Genomic DNA, 24,171 nt, shown 5'->3' with positions numbered 1-24,171 from the left:
CACAATGGTGTCTTTGTCCTAATGAAGATGACAAATTCAGATTTCAGCTATAAGCATGTCTTGAAATGTTCTTTTTTCTTCTCTCCTACAACAAAAAGCCCATGTTCTATATCATATTTTTGGAAATGAAAATTAATGTGATTCAGAGTTTAGGATCAAGGTGACTCACATTTAGTCTTGGCAATTTGTCTTCAAAGAGTTTTTTTGAAGGCTAAATTCTTAGACATTCTATCTCATACCATAATGTCAAAAGACTGTGTACCAAATAAACACCCTCCACCTTATCCTACTTCTTTGGTTAGGTAATTTTCCTTCTGACCTTAAACTCGGATTGCCTATCTATCCAACTAATTAATCATTTATCAGATCCATGCATTTGACTCAACTTTTTGGTAGAATAGAAGCCAGAGGTTTGAATTTCTTGGTTAATTACTATTTAAGTATATATGAAGGGAATAATTTTATACTTTATACTTCTCACATGAACTATGAAAGTTGAAATTCCAAAAAGTTCCATTTCTTTTTTAATTGGTGTATGATTCTATGGGGAATTACAAGTGGTCTTTTCTTTTGTCTATTGTTGTAGTCTTGTACTCAAGTTGAACTATGAAAGAGTATTATTACATACCAACTCTTGTACTAAAGTATTATTAGGAGAGCTCTAACATGTCAGAAATTTTCAAATTTAATAGCTTCAAACTTGTTATGGTATTATTACCCAAGGCTTTTATCACACCATGATACTCACACACCAATTTCTTCAAGCTTAAGCACAATACAATATTCAACTTTTCACACCCAAAATACATCAAAATAACAACTCAAAACTCTAATATACATATAGTAATAAAGAACATCTCTCAAACATTATATCAAACACCATGTTCTTGTTCTTTGTCATAAGAAGCCATATCAACTGAATCTGGAAAAAGAAATAAAAAAAAATGTTGAGGTGAGTTAGTAGATCTAAGTGGAGAATGACTACTATAAAGATTAAGTTAAAAGTCATTGAATAATGTGGATTACAGAAAATGATAAATAATTTAACATATAGTCCAATGTCAAATGGTCACATGCACCTTTTAAGTATGTTAGCCCTTTAACTCCTAAAGCACATTATCATTAGTAAAATTGACAAACATACCATTTAGATTAAAAAATAAGTAAAAAAAGAAAAACTCACAAATTGAATTCAAACACAACAAGCATTGATTAATATGAAACAAAATAAAACTACGATGTACAAGGTGTTAATTTTGTTTTCTCAATCTTCTAGCTTCTAATATCGTTCACCAATTATCACACCAAATTTGTTCAAATTAATAAATCAGAAGCAAATATCTATTTCATAAAAGAAAGAAATAACACGTTTAGGTCCAATATTTCGATTCTAACTTAGTTGGAATTAAGGGTCCAAGGCAATTGGTTAAACAACTTGTAGGATATATTGAGATAACCTTAAAGGATTGAGCATGCAAGTGAGTTAATTAACCCTGAGTTTCATTCTTAAAAAATTTGAAGGAAATAAAATAAAGAGAGAAAATAAATTTACAATTAAGAAATTATTTTTATCTGTTGTTTCAAACTCATTAGTTTCACTTATTTTTTCTTTTTAATATAACGAATAAATAATTTGAAAAAGCATAAGTTTTTAACTTATTTGATTATCTTTTGTATTTTTCATGGTAAACCAAACTTACCAAAATTATACTCCTCAACATATTTTTTTTTTTAGTAATTTCTTAGAACCATAGTATCAGATTTATCATATGTTTATATAACCTTTGTTTACGTATTGTGTTAAAAGAGAAGCACATACCGAAGCTTTTTGTTTGAGTTTCCTAGTTTTTATAGCTTAAACTAAGTAGAGGTAATAAAAAGTAAAAACTAATTATTGGTCTCAATAAGTCAGGATCTAATCAACTCCTTAGAAATATTTAATGTACAAAGTGCAAGTTTGGACCTACTTCATACTATTAGGTTTAAAGCAGCTGACAAACTTAACATTAGCAGTCTCAATTTTTAAGTGTTGTAAGAAATCATTAAGCTAAATAATCATTCCAGTCAACAAAATTATATTGATTTTAGTTGAATAACCACTTTAATTTATTTAACATACATATTTAAATGTCTTTGGCTAAGTATATAGTGGAACTAAGAAGGAGAAATCTACAGCACTTCATGCGGCAGAATAAACTACGTGTTAAAGAAAATGAAATAGAAAAGTGAAGTGGGTGACGGAAGAGCTCACATGATCAGTGCCTGGGTTTATTCCCCGTAAGAGGAAGCTGTTTGAACTCTCCTCTCCGAGTTGTCTTCAGATGATCAGTGCCACCACTCTGGACCTTTGAAAAGAGGCTGGAGAGAGGAGCTGGTAACAAGATCATCCCACTCCAATTGCTTCCACCACTCCTGCTCTCCTCTTATCTCTTTCAAAGTATTTGCACTTTGCTCATTCAAAGGTAGCTTCTTCAGACTTGTACAATCTCTCACAAAAATATGCTCTAAATGTTGCCATGTTTCTTCTTGTCTGCTTAAAGTCTTCAAGTTGGGAAGCTCTCTTAACATTATTTTCTGCAAGTTTGGAGCAACGGGATATGGCATTGAGGTCTGCCCTGAACTGTAAATGAACATATCACTCAAATCGGAACAGTCGGCTAAGTAAATTAGTTTCAGCTTTTCCAAAGGTTGAGTAAAATCATCACAAGAGAGAAGATATTTTAGTTTCGGACAAAAGAGCACCATAATTACTTTTAGCCTTGAGAATTTGAGTCCAAGACTCCCAACTAATTCTGAAATGCTCTCTAGGCTATCGAGACGCATGAGGATAAGTTCCTCTAGATTTGGAAGTAGGTCATTTGGGGAACGACATCCTCCTGTTGGCTTAAACCTGACGTTGGAAGACGAAATAGAAAGTGACTTGAGATAAACAAAGCCACCAACACTATCAAACAGATTATTTAACCCCATGCAATCTTCCAGTTCAAGAACGGCTGCACATGTTAACAAGCATCCGTTCAATTTGCCTGACAGATCCAATCCCGAAAGTAAAAGCTCTCTTTCCTCAAATTTTCCATCTTCATTCCTTAAACGATCCGTGATTAGACTTTTTTCAAACAGTGCCCAAAACTCCTGATTATGAAGGGCCACAAGAGAATGAGAAATTCGGCCATGAACTCCAGATACCCTAATTCTGAACCGTTTCAACCTTTCCATCCAAGGAGCATATTCCGAAAAGGGATGTGTGGTGCCATTCAAGTCCACCATTAAAACAATTAATCGCTCCAGACATCCTAGCTCCTCAACTAGTCCTGCGTTTCCCTCGTTTGTCTCTGTCTTCAGACACCATCTACAGTTACGGTTACTCATGTCCAGAATCTCTAAACCAGACAGCCTTGATACCAATCCAGCTCGGTAGGTTTTCAACTCCTGAGTGCCTGACAAGTTTAATTCCCTTAAGTTGCTCAACTGCTCCATCCCTTCTGGCAATTTCAGGATACCACTATTACTGCAATCCAGCACTTGTAGTTTACTAAGCCGCCCCACAGGGGGTAATTCGTTGAGGCTACGACAATGGCTTAATAAAAGGGCACGTAGTTCACCAAGGTGGATGAGGGAAAGAGGCAATCGCTGGATGTTGGTATTACTTAGATTCAAGACCCTGAGTGCTTGAAATCCGAGCAGGAATGCCTCAGGAACTATCTCAAGTTTGTTATTATTTTGTAAAAGCAAAGTGGAGGCCTCCGAGCAAGGTATCTGACTATCTGGCAGCCATGTTAATGCATTACGCATGAAAGAAATTCTCTTTAAAGATGGTGTCAATCTGGACTCTGGGAATTTGCTCAATCCAATTCCGGATTGAACAAGAGATTTACATTCATCCTCTGAGGAGGATGCAATCCAAATCGCGACATCACGAACTACATCATGCATCTTCACAGTGCCGCTTCTGTCATCATCTCCATTTTCCAGCAAACAACAATCCTTGAGATTTTCTACTAAAGCAACTCCACTATTGTAGATATCCTCATAGCTTTGTTGTTCATCTACATCTAAAAGACCTTCCGCCAGCCAGCATTGTACAAGTTCGTTTACAACAATTGAGAAATCCTCAGGATATAAAGAGCAGAACAAAAAGCAGGATCGGATATTATTACCTTGCAAGGAATCATAACTCCACTTTAAAGGCTTGTAAACCCTATCCTCTACCCCGTAGATGTTATGCGGCACTGACCTTTGCAGCTCCTTCAATGCATACTCCCACAGGTGTTTACTAGTCTTCTTTCTCATGGATGTTCCCATCATATTTATTGCCAAGGGCAATCCTCCACACTCCTTAGTTATTGCCCTCGCAACTGGTTCAACATCTTCTAAAATGGCTGCCTCCCCTGCATTTTTGCAGAACAATTTCCAAGCTTCATCATCTTTTAGGACATGAATGGGAATCTCTCTGTCTGTTTTCATCCCTCGGCAAACATTTAAAAATCTGGTTGTCAATATGATTTTACAAGCCGCGTGGTCTTCAGGTCGGGGAATACCCAAAGCATCCAAATCAATTTCCTTCCAAACATCATCTAGAAGGAGGAGAAACTTTTCTTCCCTCTTCAGTCTTTCACAGATTCTGGCAGCCAGACTCTCGGGGCTTTCTTTGGTTTTCTCTTCCATTTTCAGTCTCTGAGCGATTTGTACCTGGATGCTTTTGTGGTCCCACTCCCTGGACACGGTGATCCATATGACAATGCTAAAAGGTGGAGTAGTTGAAGAAGCATCCTTAAGCATGTTGTTCAAATTCTTAACCAGAGTAGTTTTGCCTATTCCTGCCTGACCCCAAACCCCAATTGTTCTAACTTCATCGTCCTTCAGCAGATCCATAATTGTGGCTAAATTTTTGGATGCTGCTGGTTGACGATCAATTGATTCCACAGGCATATGCTCCACTGCTCTTGCTTGACGATTGGCAGCCAGCAAATTGGCAAGGCAATTTCCACGTACCTCAAGTCCTCGCACCTCCTTCAGTGCCTCTGCCACTTCCCTGCTTTGCAGAAAGAGATTTTTGAAGCCACCACAACACCTCTTTTTGTTGGCTTCTATCTTTGCGTGCATCGGGCTCATTTTACAGCCAGTTTGTTCAACGTTAATCCACCAGTCATTTACTCCTGGAACCGATTCATCGTGGTTCCTATCCACTCTGGATTTCAGATCGTTTAGACGTTCCAGCCCCTGTTGCAGATGACTATAATTAGACTCGAATGCGAGGGGATTCCCAAATGCGGAGCAGATGAAGCCGCAAAGATGTTGGGAAAATGATGATACTGCTGAACTCAGGCATGCACTCAGAAATTCCATTTGCCCAATTTGGTAAAAGAGAAGCAAGAAATTAAAATATTGAAGGCAAGGATTTGTAGAGTGAATGCAACTTTTCAATTCCCAGATCTTTTTAACGGTCCTTTCTTACAGCATGTTCTGTGTTTGGATTTCAAAATTACAGAAAGTGACATATGCCTTTTCTCTTCCAAGTTAAAATCTTAATCTCAACCCTAATATATTTTTCTTTCACAAACAATATTGGAAACACTTACCATAATTCTAATCTTTTCCTTTTCAAATAATTTCCAAAAATCTTTCCCTAAATGTGACTTGGTGTACTAATAACATGGTTTATCTAAAACTAAATCTAAATTAGTTTGTAATTTTTTGTTACTTTAATTTTCCCTGTGCTTTCTGTGTCTCCATGAATTTGATTAAAAGACTGATTTTATAAAAGACAAACAAGCCATGCCATTTTCTAAACCTAACCCAAGACTACCATTTAGGATATTTTAATCATTAATTTCCAGCCTAAGGGATTCCCTTAAATAATAATAAAATATGTTGAAGTCGGCAGCAGCCAAAGGGATTCCTTAAAAGATAACAAAATATGTTGAAGTCGGCAGCCACTCCTTCAGAATGCCTATGCATCCACTTTTGTATTTTCTTCATGGACCCAAACCGTGTTTTATTTTTTATTATCTCATAACTATGATTTGATATATCAATAAATATGGATTTATCCGTATTTGTATTTTACGGATATATAAAAAATATCAATAAAATATTGGTAAATATTTTAATAAAAATATTAATGAGGTAAAAATTATTTAAAACTTATGAAAATATTTGAAAAAAAAACTAAAAAAATGATAAAATAAGTAAGAATATACATGTTAAAATTATTTTATAAATATAATTAATATAAGTATGGTTAAAGAAAAAAATAGTACATAGGTCTTAATAATTTATTATTTTTTTAAATTTTAGCAATTTTTTGAATAAATTTATATTTTTAATATTTAAAATAAAAAAATTAAGATTAAATAAAATTAAAAGGATAAATATAAAAAATTTAAAAATGAAGTGATAGTAATTTTTTAAAATAACATTAATAAGATAAATGATGATATATTTAATATTAAAAGTATAGTTTATTTAATTCAAATGCATTCAATAATGTAAAATAAACGATGATTCATATATGATTTTTTTAATATTTGTAGTTTTTATATTTAATTATCATATAAATGATATAAAAAAAACTTATTAAGAAAATTATAATAATAGATTTTATGCTTTTATTAATCAATTAAACAAAATAATTGGAATTAATTTATTTATTCTTTTAATAATGAACCTTAATATATTTACTGTAAATGTATACTTGCAAATGTGGGCTTGCTTTTATGGTAGACCAGCTTCAACCTAAAATTTTTTGGCCTGGGTTCAAATCCCCTCGTTGTAACAACAACATTTCAAACCCTTACACTACTTGTGCCAATTCCAAAGCTCTTCTTCCTCTTTCAAATCTAAAGGAATTTTTCTTCACAAAATAATAATAATAATAATCATTTATCATTCATGCCAAATGGATATACAAATGTCTATGAACCTTTTTATTATTAAAAAGGTTATATCTATGTGTTTTAAAAAAAGGATTATTATTCCAATGGGAAATTAAATATACATCCACTTTTTTTCTTTTTTCTTTTTTTTTTTCCTTTTCTCATCTACCTTATTGCTCCCATGTTTGAACTTTTTTCTTACCTACTTAAATTTTTAATCCCAAGATGATCTGGACACCTTTGTTTGGACAAGGGGATGCAGTAACAATAGTCAGTGATAACACACGAAGTTGGGGGATATTTAACTATGGTGGGGGATGGCAAATGCAGGGGGGTAAGCAACACCAATTGGGAAAGTTAACAGCATGGGCAGACTAGATAATTTTTCCCTTATATCAGTCCAATTTGAGTTCTATCCCAACCAGCAACACGACCAAAACAACAATAAACCAAGGATATATCATTTAAGTTGACATCATATTTGACATGGAAAAACATCAAAAAGAAAGTTTTTCCCATTTAAACCAAAATAGAAATACAAGTTCTTCTAATTTATTTAACAATGAAACCATTGGAAATACAATAACAATTTATTTAATTCTAATGCATTCAGTAATATAAAATAAATGATGATGCATATATGATTTTTTTTTAATATTTATAGATTTTATATTTAATTATCATATAAGTACATTTTTGGTATTAATTAGTTCACTATTTTAGTTTTAAGTTATTTTTAAAAATTATTAGAGTCATTGATGAATTTAACGCATTAGGTCTTGTTAATTTAGAATTTATTTGCCTAGTGAAAAAAAATGGAAAATAATGATTCTATGTATAAAAGAAATAATAGAGTCGTTTTAAATCAATTTTTATTCACAAATTTTTTGTATTAATTGATTTACTATTCGAATTTTAAGTTATTTTTAAAAATTACTAAACTCGTTAGTTGATTCAACGTATTAAATCCTATTTAATTTGGAGTTCATTTGCTTAGTGAAAAAAAAAATGATTGTATAAGAAAAACAATAGAGTCATTTTAAACCAATTTTGTCCATAAATTTATGGTATTAATTGGATCACTACGTGAGTTTTAAGTTATTTTAAAAAATTACTAAACTTGGTAATGAATTCAACTCGTTAAGTTTTATTTAATTTGAAGTTTGTTTGTTTAGTAAAAAAAAGAAAAAAAAGAAAATAATGATTCTATATAGAAAAAAATAATTGTCATTCTAGACCAATTTTATCCATAAATTTTTTGTATTAATTGGATCACTATTTGAATTTTAAATTATTTTTCAAAATTATCATATTTGTTAATAAATCTAACACATTAAATCTTGTTTAATTTAGAGTTTATTTGCCTAATAAAAAAAAATTGGAAAATAATAATTTTATGTAAAAGAGATATAATAGAGTTGTTTCACATTAATTTTTATCTATAAATTTTTGGAATTAATTGAATTATTATTTGAGTTTTAATTTATTTTAAAAAATTATTAAACTTGTTAATGAATCCAACATGTTGATTTTTGTTTAATTTGGACTTTATTTGCCTAGTAAAAAAAACGAAAAATAATGATTCTATGTAGAAAATGAACAATAGAGTCATTCTAAACTAATTTTTGTCCATAAATTTTTAATATTAATTTGATTACTACTTAAATATTAAATTATTTAAAAAAATTATTAGACTTGTTAATAAATTCAATGCATTAAATCTTCTTAATTTGAAGTTTATTTGTATAGTGACAAATATATATTAATATATATAAAAGAAACTAACCAAGTTATTTAAAATAAATTTTTGTCGATGACTTTCTAATGCTATTAAGGTCCATGACTTTTTAATACCAGTTAAATAGTCTTTTGAGTTTCAAATTATTTTTGAAAATGAATAAATTTTATGGTTTGATTTAAAATTTATTTGCTTAATGAAAAATTTTAGAAAAATCAAAAGAAATTTAGAAAAGCAAGTGTAATTTAGAGGAAGATTATATTTGAAGATTTTGGGCATTGGTATTACATGGTGAAGAGAGAAAAAAAAATTATATCATATTCAATTTTACTTGGTTTTTTAATTTTATTTTTATGTTTTCTTTTTATTTTAAAAATATGTAAAAATAACTTCTATTTGTTCTTTAAAAACTTATTTCTATTTCACTTTGCTTCTAAAAACTATTTACAGAGAATAACGAGCCAAATATTTTTATAAATTTTTAAAAACAATTTTTATTTTTAACAAAAAACTATTTTTTAATCACACGATCAAACAAGCTTCAAGACTACCTGAAATTTTCATTTTCACTTATTTGTTATTGCCTTTATCAACTAGTAAAATAAACGCCCACTCTTAGAGAAATCCAATCGCGTGAATCCCAAGAGGCTATGATAAAATATTGTAGGAAGAATAGTAAACTCAGACTTCTTAGAAATTTTGTGTCCTCTTGTTATTGTCTTTTATGAGTTTTCAATTATCTTCTCTTTGTGGGGTTTGATTAAATAAATGTCCACTATGTCAAGAAATACATATTTTTATGAGGTTTTGCCTTATTTAAATTCCACTTGCCTCCTAATAATTCCAAAAGCAAAGGTTAAGGTCATAATCTCGTATTTGAAATTTCAAAGCATCTTTGAGAAAATTAAATATATTTTTATGAAGTTTGCCTTAATTAAGCTCCGACTTGCCTCCTACCAATATTGAACGAAAGTTACAGAAAGTGACATATGCCTTTTCTCTTTCTAGTTAAAATCCTAATCTCAACCCTAATCTATTTTTCTTTCACAAACAATATCATAAACACTTACCATAATTCTATCTTATCCTTTTCAAATAATTTCAAAATTCTTTCCCTAAATGCGATTTAGTGTACAAATAACATGACTTATCTAAAAAGAAATCTAAATTAGTTTGTAATTTCTTATTGCTTTAATTTTCCTGTGCTTTCTATTTCTCCATGAATTTGATTAAAAGACTGATTTTATAAAAGACAAACAAGCCAGGCCATTTTCTAAACCGAACCCAAGACCACCATTTAGGATATTTTACTCGTTGATTTCCAGCCTAAGGGACTCCCTTAAATGATAATAGAATAAGTTGAAGTCGGCAGCAGCCTGAGGGATTCCCTTAAAAGATAATAAAATATGATGAAGTCGGCAGCCATTCCTTCAAATTGCATATCTTCATGGACCCAACACCTACTTAATCAAATCTATTATGATAATCCTTATGAAGAAGAATCCTTAGGCGGATCCATATGATAATCCCATAATGTTGGTTTGAAAAAGAATCCTTGAGCATTCTTGTTCAAATACCATCCCATAAGTCTTCCCCTTCGATATCGCATGTTTGCAGGGAGATTTTATATCACGCCCCAAGACCCACTCCAAGGGCATGATGGTCATTTCACACTTCAAACCTGAAGGCTTACAGTGTAACCTGACCTAAACAATTATCTTGTAATCGGAAGTTACCAATTACCAAATACCTGTTCAGAGTAGCGGAACAAAATCTAAAATCCTCAAAATTCAATTTCAACACTAAAACATCCACCATCCAAAATCCATTGTCCAAATATTTGCAAACTTAAACAATTCAAGTACTAAAACAAATCTCAAAATCTTCAAAACTCAACTTTGAACTAACAAAAAATTTAAAGGATCAATATCCAAATAACTTCCAAATACCAAAAGATCCAAATGAACATAACTAACAGTTAAACAAAATCCAACATAAAATCCTAAGTCAAATCCTAATGATGACCATTCCTCAACCTAGCCATCACTCCTCACCCGAACTAAGGGTACCTGAAAAGTAGTCAACAAATAGGAATGAGCTCACAACCCAATAAGGAACATTAATGCAGTCAATGGATCAAATATTTCAAATTCACTTGCAAAATATGAGACATTGTAATAAATCATTTTCATAAACATGTGAGTTAATTTTTTAATTTTTTAATTTTTTTTTGCCAATACATTCAAAATTTTTAACTGTATGCATTTATTTCTGATTCAAACATTTTCATATCAAATTCAGTCAAAACATTTCAATAATTTATTTACTCTGGTCATCAAACATCAAAGGATGCCCAATTAGGTGAGACTTTTCAAATGGGTGGCTAGCCTTAAATTGTTCCTTTAAGGTGGACGGAACCAAACACTACTAGTACTAGTAACCTCTAACTGAAACCCCTAGAGGCTGTGGTTCAAATCAATTACATTCCCCACCAAGAAATGTAAAGGTCAACTATTATATCCCATTGACAAGGGTCAAAAGTCAAAAGTCAACTATTATATCTCGTTGACAAAGGCTAAACAAACCAAAGTCAAATATTTATTTCATTTATTCAAATTTACAACATATAATATCTCCACATTTATTTGTCAAAAACAAAATATAAAATTCTAACATACTTTTCATGCAAAACAGGTTTGATCCATGTATAAAACGGAATATAACTCAAACGTTTTCAAATACTGTATATATATATATATATATATAAAATTATTTCAAAAAAAATTTAACAACTGCATTAATTTCCCTTACCTCAAAAGAAGTTCTCAAAAACTTTGGAGATAAATAATCTTGAAAATCTACTCTTCACCTAACCAAATATAAGAGGAATAATTATTACTATTTATCTAAAATTATAGGTTTGACAATCCTAAAATTTTAGGTATTCAAATTATTATTGTTTTTTTAATTGTGAAAGGTAATTTAATCTATTCATATTTTAAAAATTAATAAATTTCTAATTCATATAAAACTGAATTTATTTATTATTATTATTTTTTTAATTTATTTATTGGGACACAACTTAATTAAACTATAATTTATTTCAATAATTAATTTATATGTTATTTATTAACTTATGCTCATAATTATAATATCAAAAAAACTTTACTTCTTTTTTATTTAAAACTTCTATTCTCTCATATATATATATATATATATTTAAACATAAACTTTATTCCCAACAATACTCCATTATTGCCAACAAAATAATAGACATATATATATACAAACACCCCCCATCCGTACACACACACACACACACATTTTTCCCTTATATCAGTCCAATTTGAGTTCTGTCCTAACCAGCAACACGACCAAAACAACAACAAACCAAGGATATATCATTTAAGTTGACATCATATTTGACATGGAAAAACCCTCCTAAAGGAGTAAAACATCATAAAGAAAGTTTTTCCCATTTAAACCAAAATAGAAATACAAGTTCTTCTAATTTATTTAACAATGAAACCATTGGAAATACAATAACAATTTATTTAATTCTAATGCATTCAGTAATGTAAAATAAATGATGATGCATATATGATTTTTTTAATATTTATAGATTTTATATTTAATTATCATATAAATACATTTTTGGTATTAATTGATTCACTATTTTAGTTTTAAGTTATTTTTAAAAATTATTAGACTCATTGATGAATCTAACGCATTAGGTCTTGTTAATTTAGAATTCATTTGCCTAGTGAAAAAAATTGGAAAATAATGATTCTATGTACAAAAGAAATAATAGAGTCGTTTAAAACCAATTTTTATTCACAAATTTTTAGTATTAATTGATTTACTATTCGAATTTTAAGTTATTTTTAAAAATTACTAAACTCATTAGTTGATTCAACGTATTTGTTAGGAATTTGAGGCTAATCCAAGCTATGGTAATCACCCTAAAGGGGGGAGGGGGGGGGGGGGGGGGGGTGTAAATAGGGTGATGGTCTCTTTTTTCACAAATTTAAACTATGCAAAAATAAGAGACAATTATATACAAGTATATAATAAACAAAATAAAGACAATTGCATATAATTTAAAAGAGTTAGGGAAGAGAGAGTTCAAACACGAGAGTTTATAGTGGTTCGACACTTCTTTGCCTACGTCCACTCTCCTCAACCTCCTAACCGAGTGAGGGTTCCACTATCTTGAAACTTCAACCAAGCTTCCAATCTCTTTACAATTGGATTATGGTTCCAATTAACCCTTTTGGACTTTTGGCTCCAAGCACCCTTTACACTTCTTCAAGAGATATCTCTCTCTTGAAAAACCTCTCAAGTGATACCCCTCTCTTGAGAAAATTCCTCACAAAAGTATACAAATAATGATCTCACAAAAATCCTAGTAATAGAACTTTAGGCTCAAAGATACAAGAAAAACTAGGATTGAATGGTGTACTAAAGATATGTAAGTTATGAAACAATGGTCCTCTCAAAAACACTCTTCCAAGGCTCAAATATAATCAAGAATGATTTGGGAAGGTTAAACTTATGAAACAATGAAGATTGGAGCCTTTTTATAGAAGAAAAAAAAGCCAAACTAGCCGTTGGGGGTTCGACCGGTCGAGCTAGGGGTTCGACCGGTCGAGCTAGGGGTTCGACCGGTCGAGCTAGGGGTTCGACCGGTCGAGCTAGGAGTCGATCGATTGACTAGCCGTTAGGGAAAGTGATCGTTGGGCCTCAATCGAACCTCGACCGGACCTCAACCGGTTGAGGTTCAACCTTGACGGGGAAGAGAAGGCCACTGGGAGAGAGAGAAACTTTTTAACCTCCCTCAACCGGTCCTTGACCGGACGAGCACAACCGGTCGACCGGTTGAACCGGTTGAGCCATTTTTTGGCTCAACACCCAACATTTTTTCAACTTAAATCCTTTTAACATAAGTTTGAAAATCATTTAACACAAGGTTTTAGTTGAAACCATGAAATCATCCAATTCTTAAGGTATTTAAAACAATATTACTCTTGGATGATTTTGGTGCATAAATGAAGAATGAAATGCATGAAAGTCCTAGTGCACCAACAACCTTACAAAGAGATCTTATGAAACTTTGGTCTTGAAAAACTCTTCTCTTTGACGTGGTCTTCTTCTTCATGATTTCTCCTTGGCTTGATTTGTCTTTGTGATTGCCACTTTGGAAATCGTCTTGCCTAATCACACTTGAAATATGATCATCAGTTCTAAACCTTGTTTTGTTATCATCAAAATCAAGATTAACCAAACCTTGGTTTCACAGTATTAAATCTTATTTAATTTGGAGTTCATTTGCTTAGTGAAAAAAAAAATCAGAAAAAAATGATTGTATAAGAAAAACAATAGAGTCATTTTAAACCAATCTTTGTCCATAAATTTATGGTATTAATTGGATCACTACGTGAGTTTTAAGTTATTTTTAAAAACTACTAAACTTGTTAATGAATTCAACTCGTTAAGTTTTATTTAATTTGAAGTTTGTTTGTTTAGTAAAAAAAAAGAAAAAAAAGAAAATAATGATTCTATATAGAAAAAAATAATAGTCATTCTAGACCAATTTTATCCATAAATTTTTTGTATTAATTGGATCACTATTTGAATTTTAAATTATTTTTCAAAATTATCAGATTTGTTAATAAATCTAATGCATTAAATCTTGTTTAATTTAGAGTTTATTTGCCTAATAAAAAATTTTGGAAAATAATAATTTTATGTAAAAGAGATATAATAGAGTTGTTCCACATTAATTTTTATCTATAAATTTTTGGAATTAATTGGATTATTATCTGAGTTTTAATTTATTTTTAAAAATAATTAAACTTGTTAATGAATCCAACATGTTGATTTTTGTTTAATTTGGACTTTATTTGCCTAATAAAAAAACGAAAAATAATGATTCTATGTAGAAAATGAACAATAGAGTCGTTCTAAACTAATTTTTGTCCATAAATTTTTAATATTAATTTGATTACTACTTAAATATTAAATTATTTTAAAAAATTATTAGACTTGTTAATAAATTCAATGCATTAAATCTTCTTAATTTGAAGTTTATTTGTATAGTGACAAATATATATTAATATATATAAAAGAAACTAACCAAGTTATTTAAAATAAATTTTTGTCCGTGCCTTTCTAATGTTGTTAAGTTTCATGACTTTTTAATACCAAATAAATAGTCTTTTGAGTTTCAAATTATTTTTGAAAATGAATAAATTTTATGGTTTGATTTAAAATTTATTTGCTTAATGAAAAATTTTAGAAAAATCAAAAGAAATTTAGAAAAGCAAGTGTAATTTAGAGGAAGATTATATTTGAAGATTTTGGGCATTGGTATTACATGGTGAAGAGAGAGAAAAAAATTATATCATATTCAATTTTACTTGGTTTTTTAATTTTATTTTTATGTTTTCTTTTTATTTTAAAAAATATGAAAAAATAACTTTTATTTGTTCTTTAAAAACTTATTTCTATTTCACTTTGCTTCTAAAAACTGTTTTCAGAGAATAACGAGCCAAACGTTCTTATGAATTTTAAAAAAGAAATTTTATTTTTAAGAACAAAAAACTGTTTTTTAATCACACGATCAAACAAGCTTCAAGACTACCTGAAATTTTCATTTTTACTTATTTGTTATTGCCTTTATCAACTAGTAAAATAAACGTCCACTTTTAGAGAAATCCAATCACGTGAATCCCAAGAGGCTATGATAAAATATTGTAGGAAGAATAGTAAACTCAGATTTCTTATAAATTTCGTGTCCTCTTGTTATTGTCTTTTATGAGTTTTCAATTATCTTCTCTTTGTGGGGTTTGATTAAATAAATGTCCACTATGTCAAGAAATACATATTTTTATGAGGTTTTGCCTTATTTAAATTCCACTTGCCTCCTAATAATTCCAAAAGCAAAGGTTAAGGTCATAATCTCGTATTTGAAATTTCAAAGCATCTTTGAGAAAATTAAATATATTTTTATGAAGTTTGCCTTAATTAAGCTCCTACTTGCTTCCTACCAATGTTGAACGAAAGTTACAGAAAGTGACATATGCCTTTTCTCTTTCTAGTTAAAATCCTAATCTCAACCCTAATCTATTTTTCTTTCACAAACAATATCATAAACACTTACCATAATTCTATCTTATCCTTTTCAAATAATTTCAAAATTCTTTCCCTAAATGCGATTTAGTGTACAAATAACATGACTTATCTAAAAAGAATTCTAAATTAGTTTGTAATTTCTTATTGCTTTAATTTTCCTGTGCTTTCTATTTCCTCATGAATTTGATTAAAAGACTGATTTTATAAAAGACAAACAAGCCAGGCCATTTTCTAAACCCAACCCAAGACCACCATTTAGGGTATTTTACTCGTTGATTTCCAGCCTAAGGGACTCCCTTAAATGATAATAGAATAAGTTGAAGTCGGCAGCAACCTGAGGGATTCCCTTAAAAGAGAATAAAATATGATGAAGTCGGCAGCCATTCCTTCAAATTGCATATGCTTCCACCTTTTTATTTTCTTCATGGACCCAACACCTACTTAATCAAATCTATTATGATAATCCTTATGAAGAAGAATCCTTAGGCGGATCCATATGATAATCCCATAATGTTGGTTTGAAGAAGAATCCTTGAGCATTCTTGCTCAAATACCATCCCACTAGTCTTCCTTTCGATATCAAATGTTTGCAAGGAGATTTTAGCTACAAGTGCTCTTGCATGTATTCGGATGCAACCAAATTCTTTTTCTTTTCCAACAAATTATCCACAATGGCGTCTTTGTTCTAATGAAGATGACAAATTCAGATTTCAGCTACAAGCATGTCTTGAAATGTTCTTTTTTCTTAAACTCTAACAACAAAAAGCCTATGTTATATATATATATATATATATATATATATATATATATATATATATATATATATAATTTTTGGAAATGAAAATTAATGTGGTTTAGACTTTAGGTTCAAGGTGACTCACATTCACTCTTAGCAAGTTGTCTTCCGAGTTTGTTTCAAGGCCAAATTCTTAGACAATGTTTTTAACACCATAATGTCAAAAGGCTGTGTACCAAATAGGCACTCTCGATCTTGTTGTTCCAGTTCTTTGTTTTGGTACTTTTCCTACTCACCCTAAACCTGGAATGCATAGCTATCCCACTAATTCATCATTTATCAGATCCATGCCTTGGGCTAAACTTTTTGGTAGAACAAAAGCCAAGGATTTGGAATTCTCATTTAATTACTATTTAAGTTTATATGTAGGTAATAATTTAATACTTTGTATTATCAACATCAAATATAAAAGTTGAAATTCCTAAAACCTATGTTTACAAGTGGTCTTAGTTGTATTCATAGAAATGCTGTTAAATGACTAACTTTTCTAGAAGTTCAAGTTGTTAAATAATAAGTCATTTGGGTTTTAAAGTCAATACTACACCTAACACAACCTTCTTTCGACTTGCACATAAATTTAATTATTTGGACTTGCACATGAATTTAATAAGAGAAATAAACTCATAGAGGGTGTTTGTTTTTTTTTTCAACTTTTTACTAAAAGTAATTTGCTTTTAAATGCGTTTGTTTTTTTAAATTTTTTTCTGAAAGTAATTTGCTTTCAAATTTTAGATCGTTTGTTTCTCTACTTTTTTATGCTTTATTATAAACTTTTTGCTGACAAGAAAAAACCAAAATATTTGACTTTTTTTAAATAGAAAAAGTGTAATATGTTGGTTTCTTTTACCTTTTAATACTTAATATAAATAAAATATTAAAAAAAACAAACAATCTAATACTTAACACTATTAAGCATTAAAGTTTTATTTAAAATGAAGTAAAAAAAAAAAAATATCACCTCATACTAAATAAGCTTTTGCTCAAGTGAATTGTTTGGTAGTTGGACTCAAGTTTGGATGAGATTGGGTCTAGCTAGGCTAAGTTCAGATCAATTCATACCAAAATTAGCCAATCTTCATTTGGGTTTGGGCCCATCCCATATTAGTCCATTCTCAGGCTTCAACTTGGAAGCTTTGGAGTTTTGCATAAGAATGGGTTTTATGTTTTTATCAAATTGTAACTAAAGGTGGTTGCAAAATTATTTCTAAAAATATGGCACTTTGAAAGGAAATAATTTAATGGATGAAAATTTATAAAATGTAATCCACTAAAAATTATCTTCTAAAAATATGATTTTAGAAGATGCATGAAAGGGAATAAATTTTACTTATGTTGTATGATTTTTCAAATATTCATTTGGCTTGGAAAATTTACCTATATTGTCTTTTTAGAAACTAGATTTAATGACTTTAGTAACAAATGCACAAATTAACGAATCTAGTTTGAAAAATAGCTTCAAACACAACCCATCAAAACTCGAAAGTTTCCATGCTGGGCAACCCAATGCCTAGTAGGTTAGAGAATTTATTTAAAATCAATCCTTTGTTGGTTCTCAGGAAAGTAATTGAAAACAATACAATGTTTTTGTTTTGCACAAAACCCATAATCACTTTATATCCCATAAAAACCATGGTAAACTTATCTTACTAAAATTAGATATGCTTATAGAAGCATTGCCTTTGTGATCGAAAATGTACTCCAAAATTAAAAGGGTACAAGTACATACCAATTTTTGTACTAAATATTGCTAGAATTCTAGTATCTCATAAATTTACAAATTTAAAAGCTTCAGACTTGTTATGGCATTATTACCCGAGATTTTTATCATACTATGATAGTCACAGATCAATTTCTTCAAGCTTAAGTACAATACTATATTCAACTCCTCATGCCCAAAATACATCAAATAACAATTCAAAACTCTAATATACATGTAGTAACAAAAAACTCTCTCAAACATCATTTCAAGCACCATATTCTTGTTCTTTGTCTCATGAAGCCATATCAAGTGACATTTGAGTATGAGAAATGATTGTTGAGGTAAGTTAGTAGACCTAAGTGGAGAATAACTCTACTATATATAAAGATTAAGCTAACAGTCCATGAATAATATAGATCACAAAAAATGGCAAATAACTTAACATATAGTACATTGTCAATTAATCACATGCATCTTTTTAAGTATGTTAGCCCTAAAAATCTTAAAGCACATTATCATTAGTAAAACCAACAAATATACCATTTAATTTTTTTTTTAAAAAGAATAAAACCTCACAAGTTGAATTCAAACACAAGTGCTAATTGATATGAAGCAAAATGAAACAACGCTATACAAGGTGTTAATTTTGTTTTCTTAGTCTTCTTTCTTCTCATATAGTTCACCAGTTATTACACACAATTTGTTCAAAATAATAGATTAGGAACAAACATCTATTTAAAATAAAATAGAAAGAACATGTTAAGGTCCAATTTTTGGATTCTAACATGGTGGAATTAAGGGTCCAACATAGTTCGCCAAACAACTTGAAAGATATATTTAGATAATCTTAAAGGATTGAGCATGCAAGTGAGTTAATTAACCTTATGTTTCATTCTTAGAAAATTTGAAGAAAAGAAAATAAAAGGAAAAAAATAGAAAAAAGTAAAAACATAAATTTAAAATTAAGAAAACATTTTTATCTATTTTTTCAAACTCATTTAACTTGTTTTATTTTTATTTTTAATGTAAAGAATAAATAATTTGAAAATGTATAAGTTTTTAATTAATTTGATTTATATTTGATTTTCTTTCGTATTTTCATGATACACCAAACTTATGAAAATTATACTTCTAAACATTTGCTTTTCTCAATAATTTCTTAGAGTTGGACATCGTCTCCGTTTTGTCATATATTTATAACCTATAAGGATTGTGTTTAAGAGAAGCATACATACACCCAAACCCAAGCTTCTTGTTTGAGTTTCCAAGTTTCTGTTACATCAACGGAAGCTTTGATGCATACATTGTTAATAAAGAACATAAAGATTAAATAATTAACACAAATAATACATGAGGTTTTAACATGGTTCGACCAACCATGCCTACGTCTTCAGATGAGAGAGAATCATTTCACTATGCAATAGAGAACATTATAGAGGATAGAACTAGATACAACTATTGAGTTCTCGAAACATCTCATGTTTCCTCACTCTTCGTATCCATACCCTACCACGAGCCCTCTCGCTTCACCAGGTACCTTTCGTTCTTCCTCACATCTCTATCCACCTCGTATAGTTTTAACAAGCGAATCTCCATCTCATGACTTTTTCCGCTCATCACCTAAAATATTTATAGAGATATTTCCAACAATCTTCCTTATAGAATAAGAAATTTTAGTATTACAATAATATATCAACCTAGAAATATTGTATATAATATTCTTTACAAAAAATGAATCTATACGAATTAGGAATTTGAGACACTTCTTAACAGCTTCTATAGCTCAAACTAAGTAGAGGTGATGAGAACTAATTATAGGTCTCTATAAGTCAGGAACTAATAAACTCCTTACAAATATTTAATGTACAAAGTGCAAGTTTAGACCTACTTCATAGTATTAGATTTAAAGCAGCTGAAAATCTTATACATAGTAATTTCAAGTTTAGATCCACTTCATACTATTAGATTTCATCTCAAATTCCTTTTTTAAAATTTCTTGTTTTGTTCATGAGTTTAACTCTGCTTGCATAGCTTCTTTCTATTTTGGCCAATCATTTCTATGTCAGTATTCTTCCACATTTCGTGGTTCAGGATCTTCATTATTTCTTATGATATTGGAGGCCACTTGGAAAACGAAAATATTGTTAATAATAATATTATTTCGATTCCATTTTTCTCCTGTGTATACATAACTTACTAAGATCTCATAATTTTCAAGTACCTGTGCCTCTTTAGGGGCTTCTCATTCAATATGTGTCTCTTCAAGAGTTTCTTGTTCAATATGTGTCTCTTTAAGGGCTTCTTTTTTAATATGTGCCTCTTCAGGGGCTTCTTGTTCAACATATGCCTCTTTAGGGGCTTTCTGCATTATTTGTGCCTCTTCTGAGGCTATTGATTTATCAATTTTAAATTGATCAATCATTTTGATGACCTCCTTTAAAGTGTCAAGTTTTTCTTAGGTTCTCCTTTTTTGGGGAGTTACATCATTTGAGTCGATAAGTCTATCACTCTTTAGGCGTATCTTATATTCATTTGTTAACTATCCTACAAGGACATCAATCCGTGCTGGAGTATTTGCAACCGGGATATAAGACTTTGTCACTTTCTTTGTATCAATGAATGCATCTGGTAATTGATTTGCAAGATTTTGCAAATAAATAATCTTTTAAACTTCCGATTCACATTGATTGGTACGAGGATCAAGATAAGTCAAAGTTAATGCATTCCAAATAATTTCACGTCATTCTTCTAGAACTGGCTCTTCTCCCCCTAACGGTGAGAAAATTGTCTCATTAAAATGATAATCCGCACTACATGTCATTCTACCTTTTAAGCGTATAGGTAGACTAGTCACTAAATAAAAACTTCTGGTTTTATAATGTACATCTATATGACCTTTTACCCCGGGGGACCAAGTTGGTCTTACAAGATTCTTCTGGATCTAGCATCGTATAAAGTGTCATTCACATGGAATCAAATACTATTAGTGACATGGTGTGGACCCCGTATTTCGGCTCAATGCGTTTCCCACTCGATGGCGAGCTCGATTTTTATTTGAAAAAAATGATTTTTATTGATTATTTGAAAATGACTTGGAGTCGCCACTTATTTTTGTTTTATTTTTAAAGGGTAAACAAAATAAGAAAGAAAAACCCTAAGTGTGACTCCTTATTTTTGGAAAAGGTGGTCTTCGAAAAACCGGATCGGGTTCGGGGGTCAGGTTACTTATCGGGAAGGTACGGTAAAGATCGTAGCACCCCTCTAAGTCCCTAAAGTCGGGTCTCTACTAATAAAATGAAGCTAACATGACAATGGATGAATAAAATCAATGAATACCCACATCAATCATGCATGTATGAGAATCAGAATATATAAGATGAATTATCAGAACGAGTGAATGCGTACCTGGGCAGCAATCTCGAATGCGCTGAATGCCTCCCTTGAAGCCAAAATGCTTGATTCTCCGGGAGCTGTAAATCCCCCAGAATGGCAGCCAAAGACACCTCCTCTCACAGCTTGCTGACCTTCAAGCTCCAGGAAATCCCCTCTCTCCCTCAGGACCCTCTGGTAATACTCACAATGTTGTTTCCCTCTCTAGAAACCCTCCTCACAAGGCTCCTCCGGAATCTCACCTTCCCTCACCGCTAAACGAATACCTCCTCCCTCTGGAAAACCCTCTCTGCAGCCCACACTAACTTCCTCAAGCAACCAAACCAAAGTCCCTGCAGCCTTTCTCTTCCCGGCCTCAAAATATCTCTCACGGCAGCCTCTTTCTTCCCTCAAAATCACAAACAAAAGCTTCCCCCCTCCCAAAGCTCTCTGCAGCTTTCCTCAAAAGCCTCCAAAAAAATCTTTTTTTCTCTCCCGGATTTGCCCCTCCAACCGTCTCTGCAGCAGCAGCCACCTCCTCCACTACCTTGCAGCTGCCTTTTCCCTCTCTCTCATCCGCTCCTGCTAACGGCATGCAGGAACCTTCTAGAATTTCATTGCCACGTGTCGACCTCTCATTGATCCTCCAAACCACCAATCTGATTCCTCAACAACCAATCACGCATGAACACGTGGCTCCTTGAGATCATGACACTTGGCAAAATTGGGCTGCACAAAAACGAGCCCTAAATGGGGGTCTACAAATATGCCCCTCTTCGGTAGAGTTCACAAGTGTAAGGAATATGAACAATGGAGTGAAAAGCAAGTGTGAATAGTGAGTGGAACGAAGTGAACCCTACCGAAGAATCAAAGAGACCCCCATAGGGACACTGGTGAAACGCAAAGTCACCCAGGCTAGCAGACAAACACAAAAGCTCTAATCCTAAAAGAAAAACATATCTCAGAGAGCCTCGGAAGCTACACTAAGGATCCAGACCCCCTCTAAGACGTCTCCAAAAGTGACTCGAAGATCGATGTCAAAGATGAGTAACGGTCGAACCACCCTGGAGAACGAACAAGAATACGCCTAAAGGAGACTGCCCTATGTGGACTACGAGACGAATAAGCAATAAGCACCGGGTAACGAGGTGAGGAGAGTGAGAATAAGTGCAAATCCCTGAAGGTGAGACGTGCAACGCCAGAGAATATGAATGCTAGGAGCTGCGACTCTGGATGACGGGACTGACCCTAAACGCTAAACTGAGAAAATAATAGCTCTGGAAGCCAAACCAAAAAGCTAACTCTAAACGCTAAACTAGAAGGCCCATAGGTGAAGACCTACAGTGGTGATACAATAAAAATGCCCATAGATGCCTGATCTATGGTGGTGATAATCCTGAAAGCCCAAGGATGAAAATCCATGGTAGTGAAATAACCAAAATGCCCATAGATAGCTAATCTATGGTGGTGATAATCTCGAAAGCCCAAGGATGAAAATCCATGGTGGTGAAATAACTAAAATGCCCATAGATAGCTGATCCATGGTGGTGATAATCTCAAAAGCCCAAGGATGAAAATCCATGGTGGTGATAATCTCGAAAGCTCAAGAATGAAAATCCATGGTGGTGAAATAACTGAAATGCCCATAGATGCCCGATCTATGGTGGTGATAATCTCGAAAGCCCAAGGATGAAAATCCATGGTGGTGATAATCTCGAAAGCCCAAGGATGAAAATCCATGGTGGTGAAATCTGAAATGCCCATAGATGTCTGATCTATGGTGGTGATAAATCTCGAAAGCCCAAGGATGAAAATCCCTGGTGGTGATAATCTCAAAAGCCCAAGGATGAAAATCCATGGTGGTGAAATCTGAAATGCCCATAGATGCCCGATCTATGGTGGTGAAATAACTGAAATGCCCATAGATATCCGATCTATGGTGGTGATATAACTGATCAAAGCCCAAGGATGAAAATCCCTAGTGGTGAATCTGAAACGCCCATAGATGTCTGATCTATGGTGGCGAAAACTGATCAAAGCCCATAGATATCCGATCTATGGTGGTGATATAACTGATCAAAGCCCAAGGATGAAAATCCCTGGTGGTGAATCTGAAATGCCCATAGATGTCTAATCTATGGTGGTGAAAAACTGATCAAAGCCCATAGATGCCTAATCTATGGTGGTGAATCTGAAACAAATGCTCATAGATGAAAATCTATGATGGTGAAATCTGAAACAAAGGGGGATGCCCTAAACGAGATGACAATAGGGGGATGCCCTAAACAAGATGACAATAGGGGGATGCCCTGAACAAACTGACAGTAAGGGGAATGCCCTAGGTGATAACTCGTAAAGATCGACAAAATGGGTCTGACAACCATGAAATCAAAATGAGACACGGTAAACCCAAAGAGAAGGGGTATGCCCCAATAGAAAAGCGCTAAAAGGGGGGATGCCCCAGTGTGACGACTCGCAAAGATCAAGAAGTGGATCGAATAATGAGAAAAGATCTGCAAAACATCAATGAACTCAAGGATGGGGGGTATGCCCCAGTATG

General features: G+C 31.9%; 1 protein-coding gene across 1 annotated transcript; it reads right to left on the bottom strand.

Moving 5' to 3' along the window:
* Nucleotides 1–676: 676 nt before the first annotated feature.
* On the bottom strand, nt 677–5,444 carry LOC117908454 (disease resistance protein At4g27190-like). The gene is made up of 2 exons (XM_034822047.1): nt 2,252–5,444; nt 677–922 (listed from the first exon to the last, which is right to left on the bottom strand). Exon 1 carries the CDS (start codon nt 5,344–5,346, stop codon nt 2,326–2,328), a length of 3,021 nt encoding a protein of 1,006 aa, XP_034677938.1. The 5' UTR covers nt 5,347–5,444; the 3' UTR covers nt 677–922; nt 2,252–2,325.
* Between the last annotated feature and the right edge of the window lie 18,727 nt (nt 5,445–24,171).

The sequence above is a fragment of the Vitis riparia genome, chromosome 19 (assembly GCF_004353265.1).
Source record: "Vitis riparia cultivar Riparia Gloire de Montpellier isolate 1030 chromosome 19, EGFV_Vit.rip_1.0, whole genome shotgun sequence".
Lineage (NCBI taxonomy): Eukaryota > Viridiplantae > Streptophyta > Magnoliopsida > Vitales > Vitaceae > Vitis > Vitis riparia.
The sequence above is the reverse complement of the archived record's forward strand: the minus strand, read 5'-3'. Positions and strand labels throughout refer to the sequence as shown.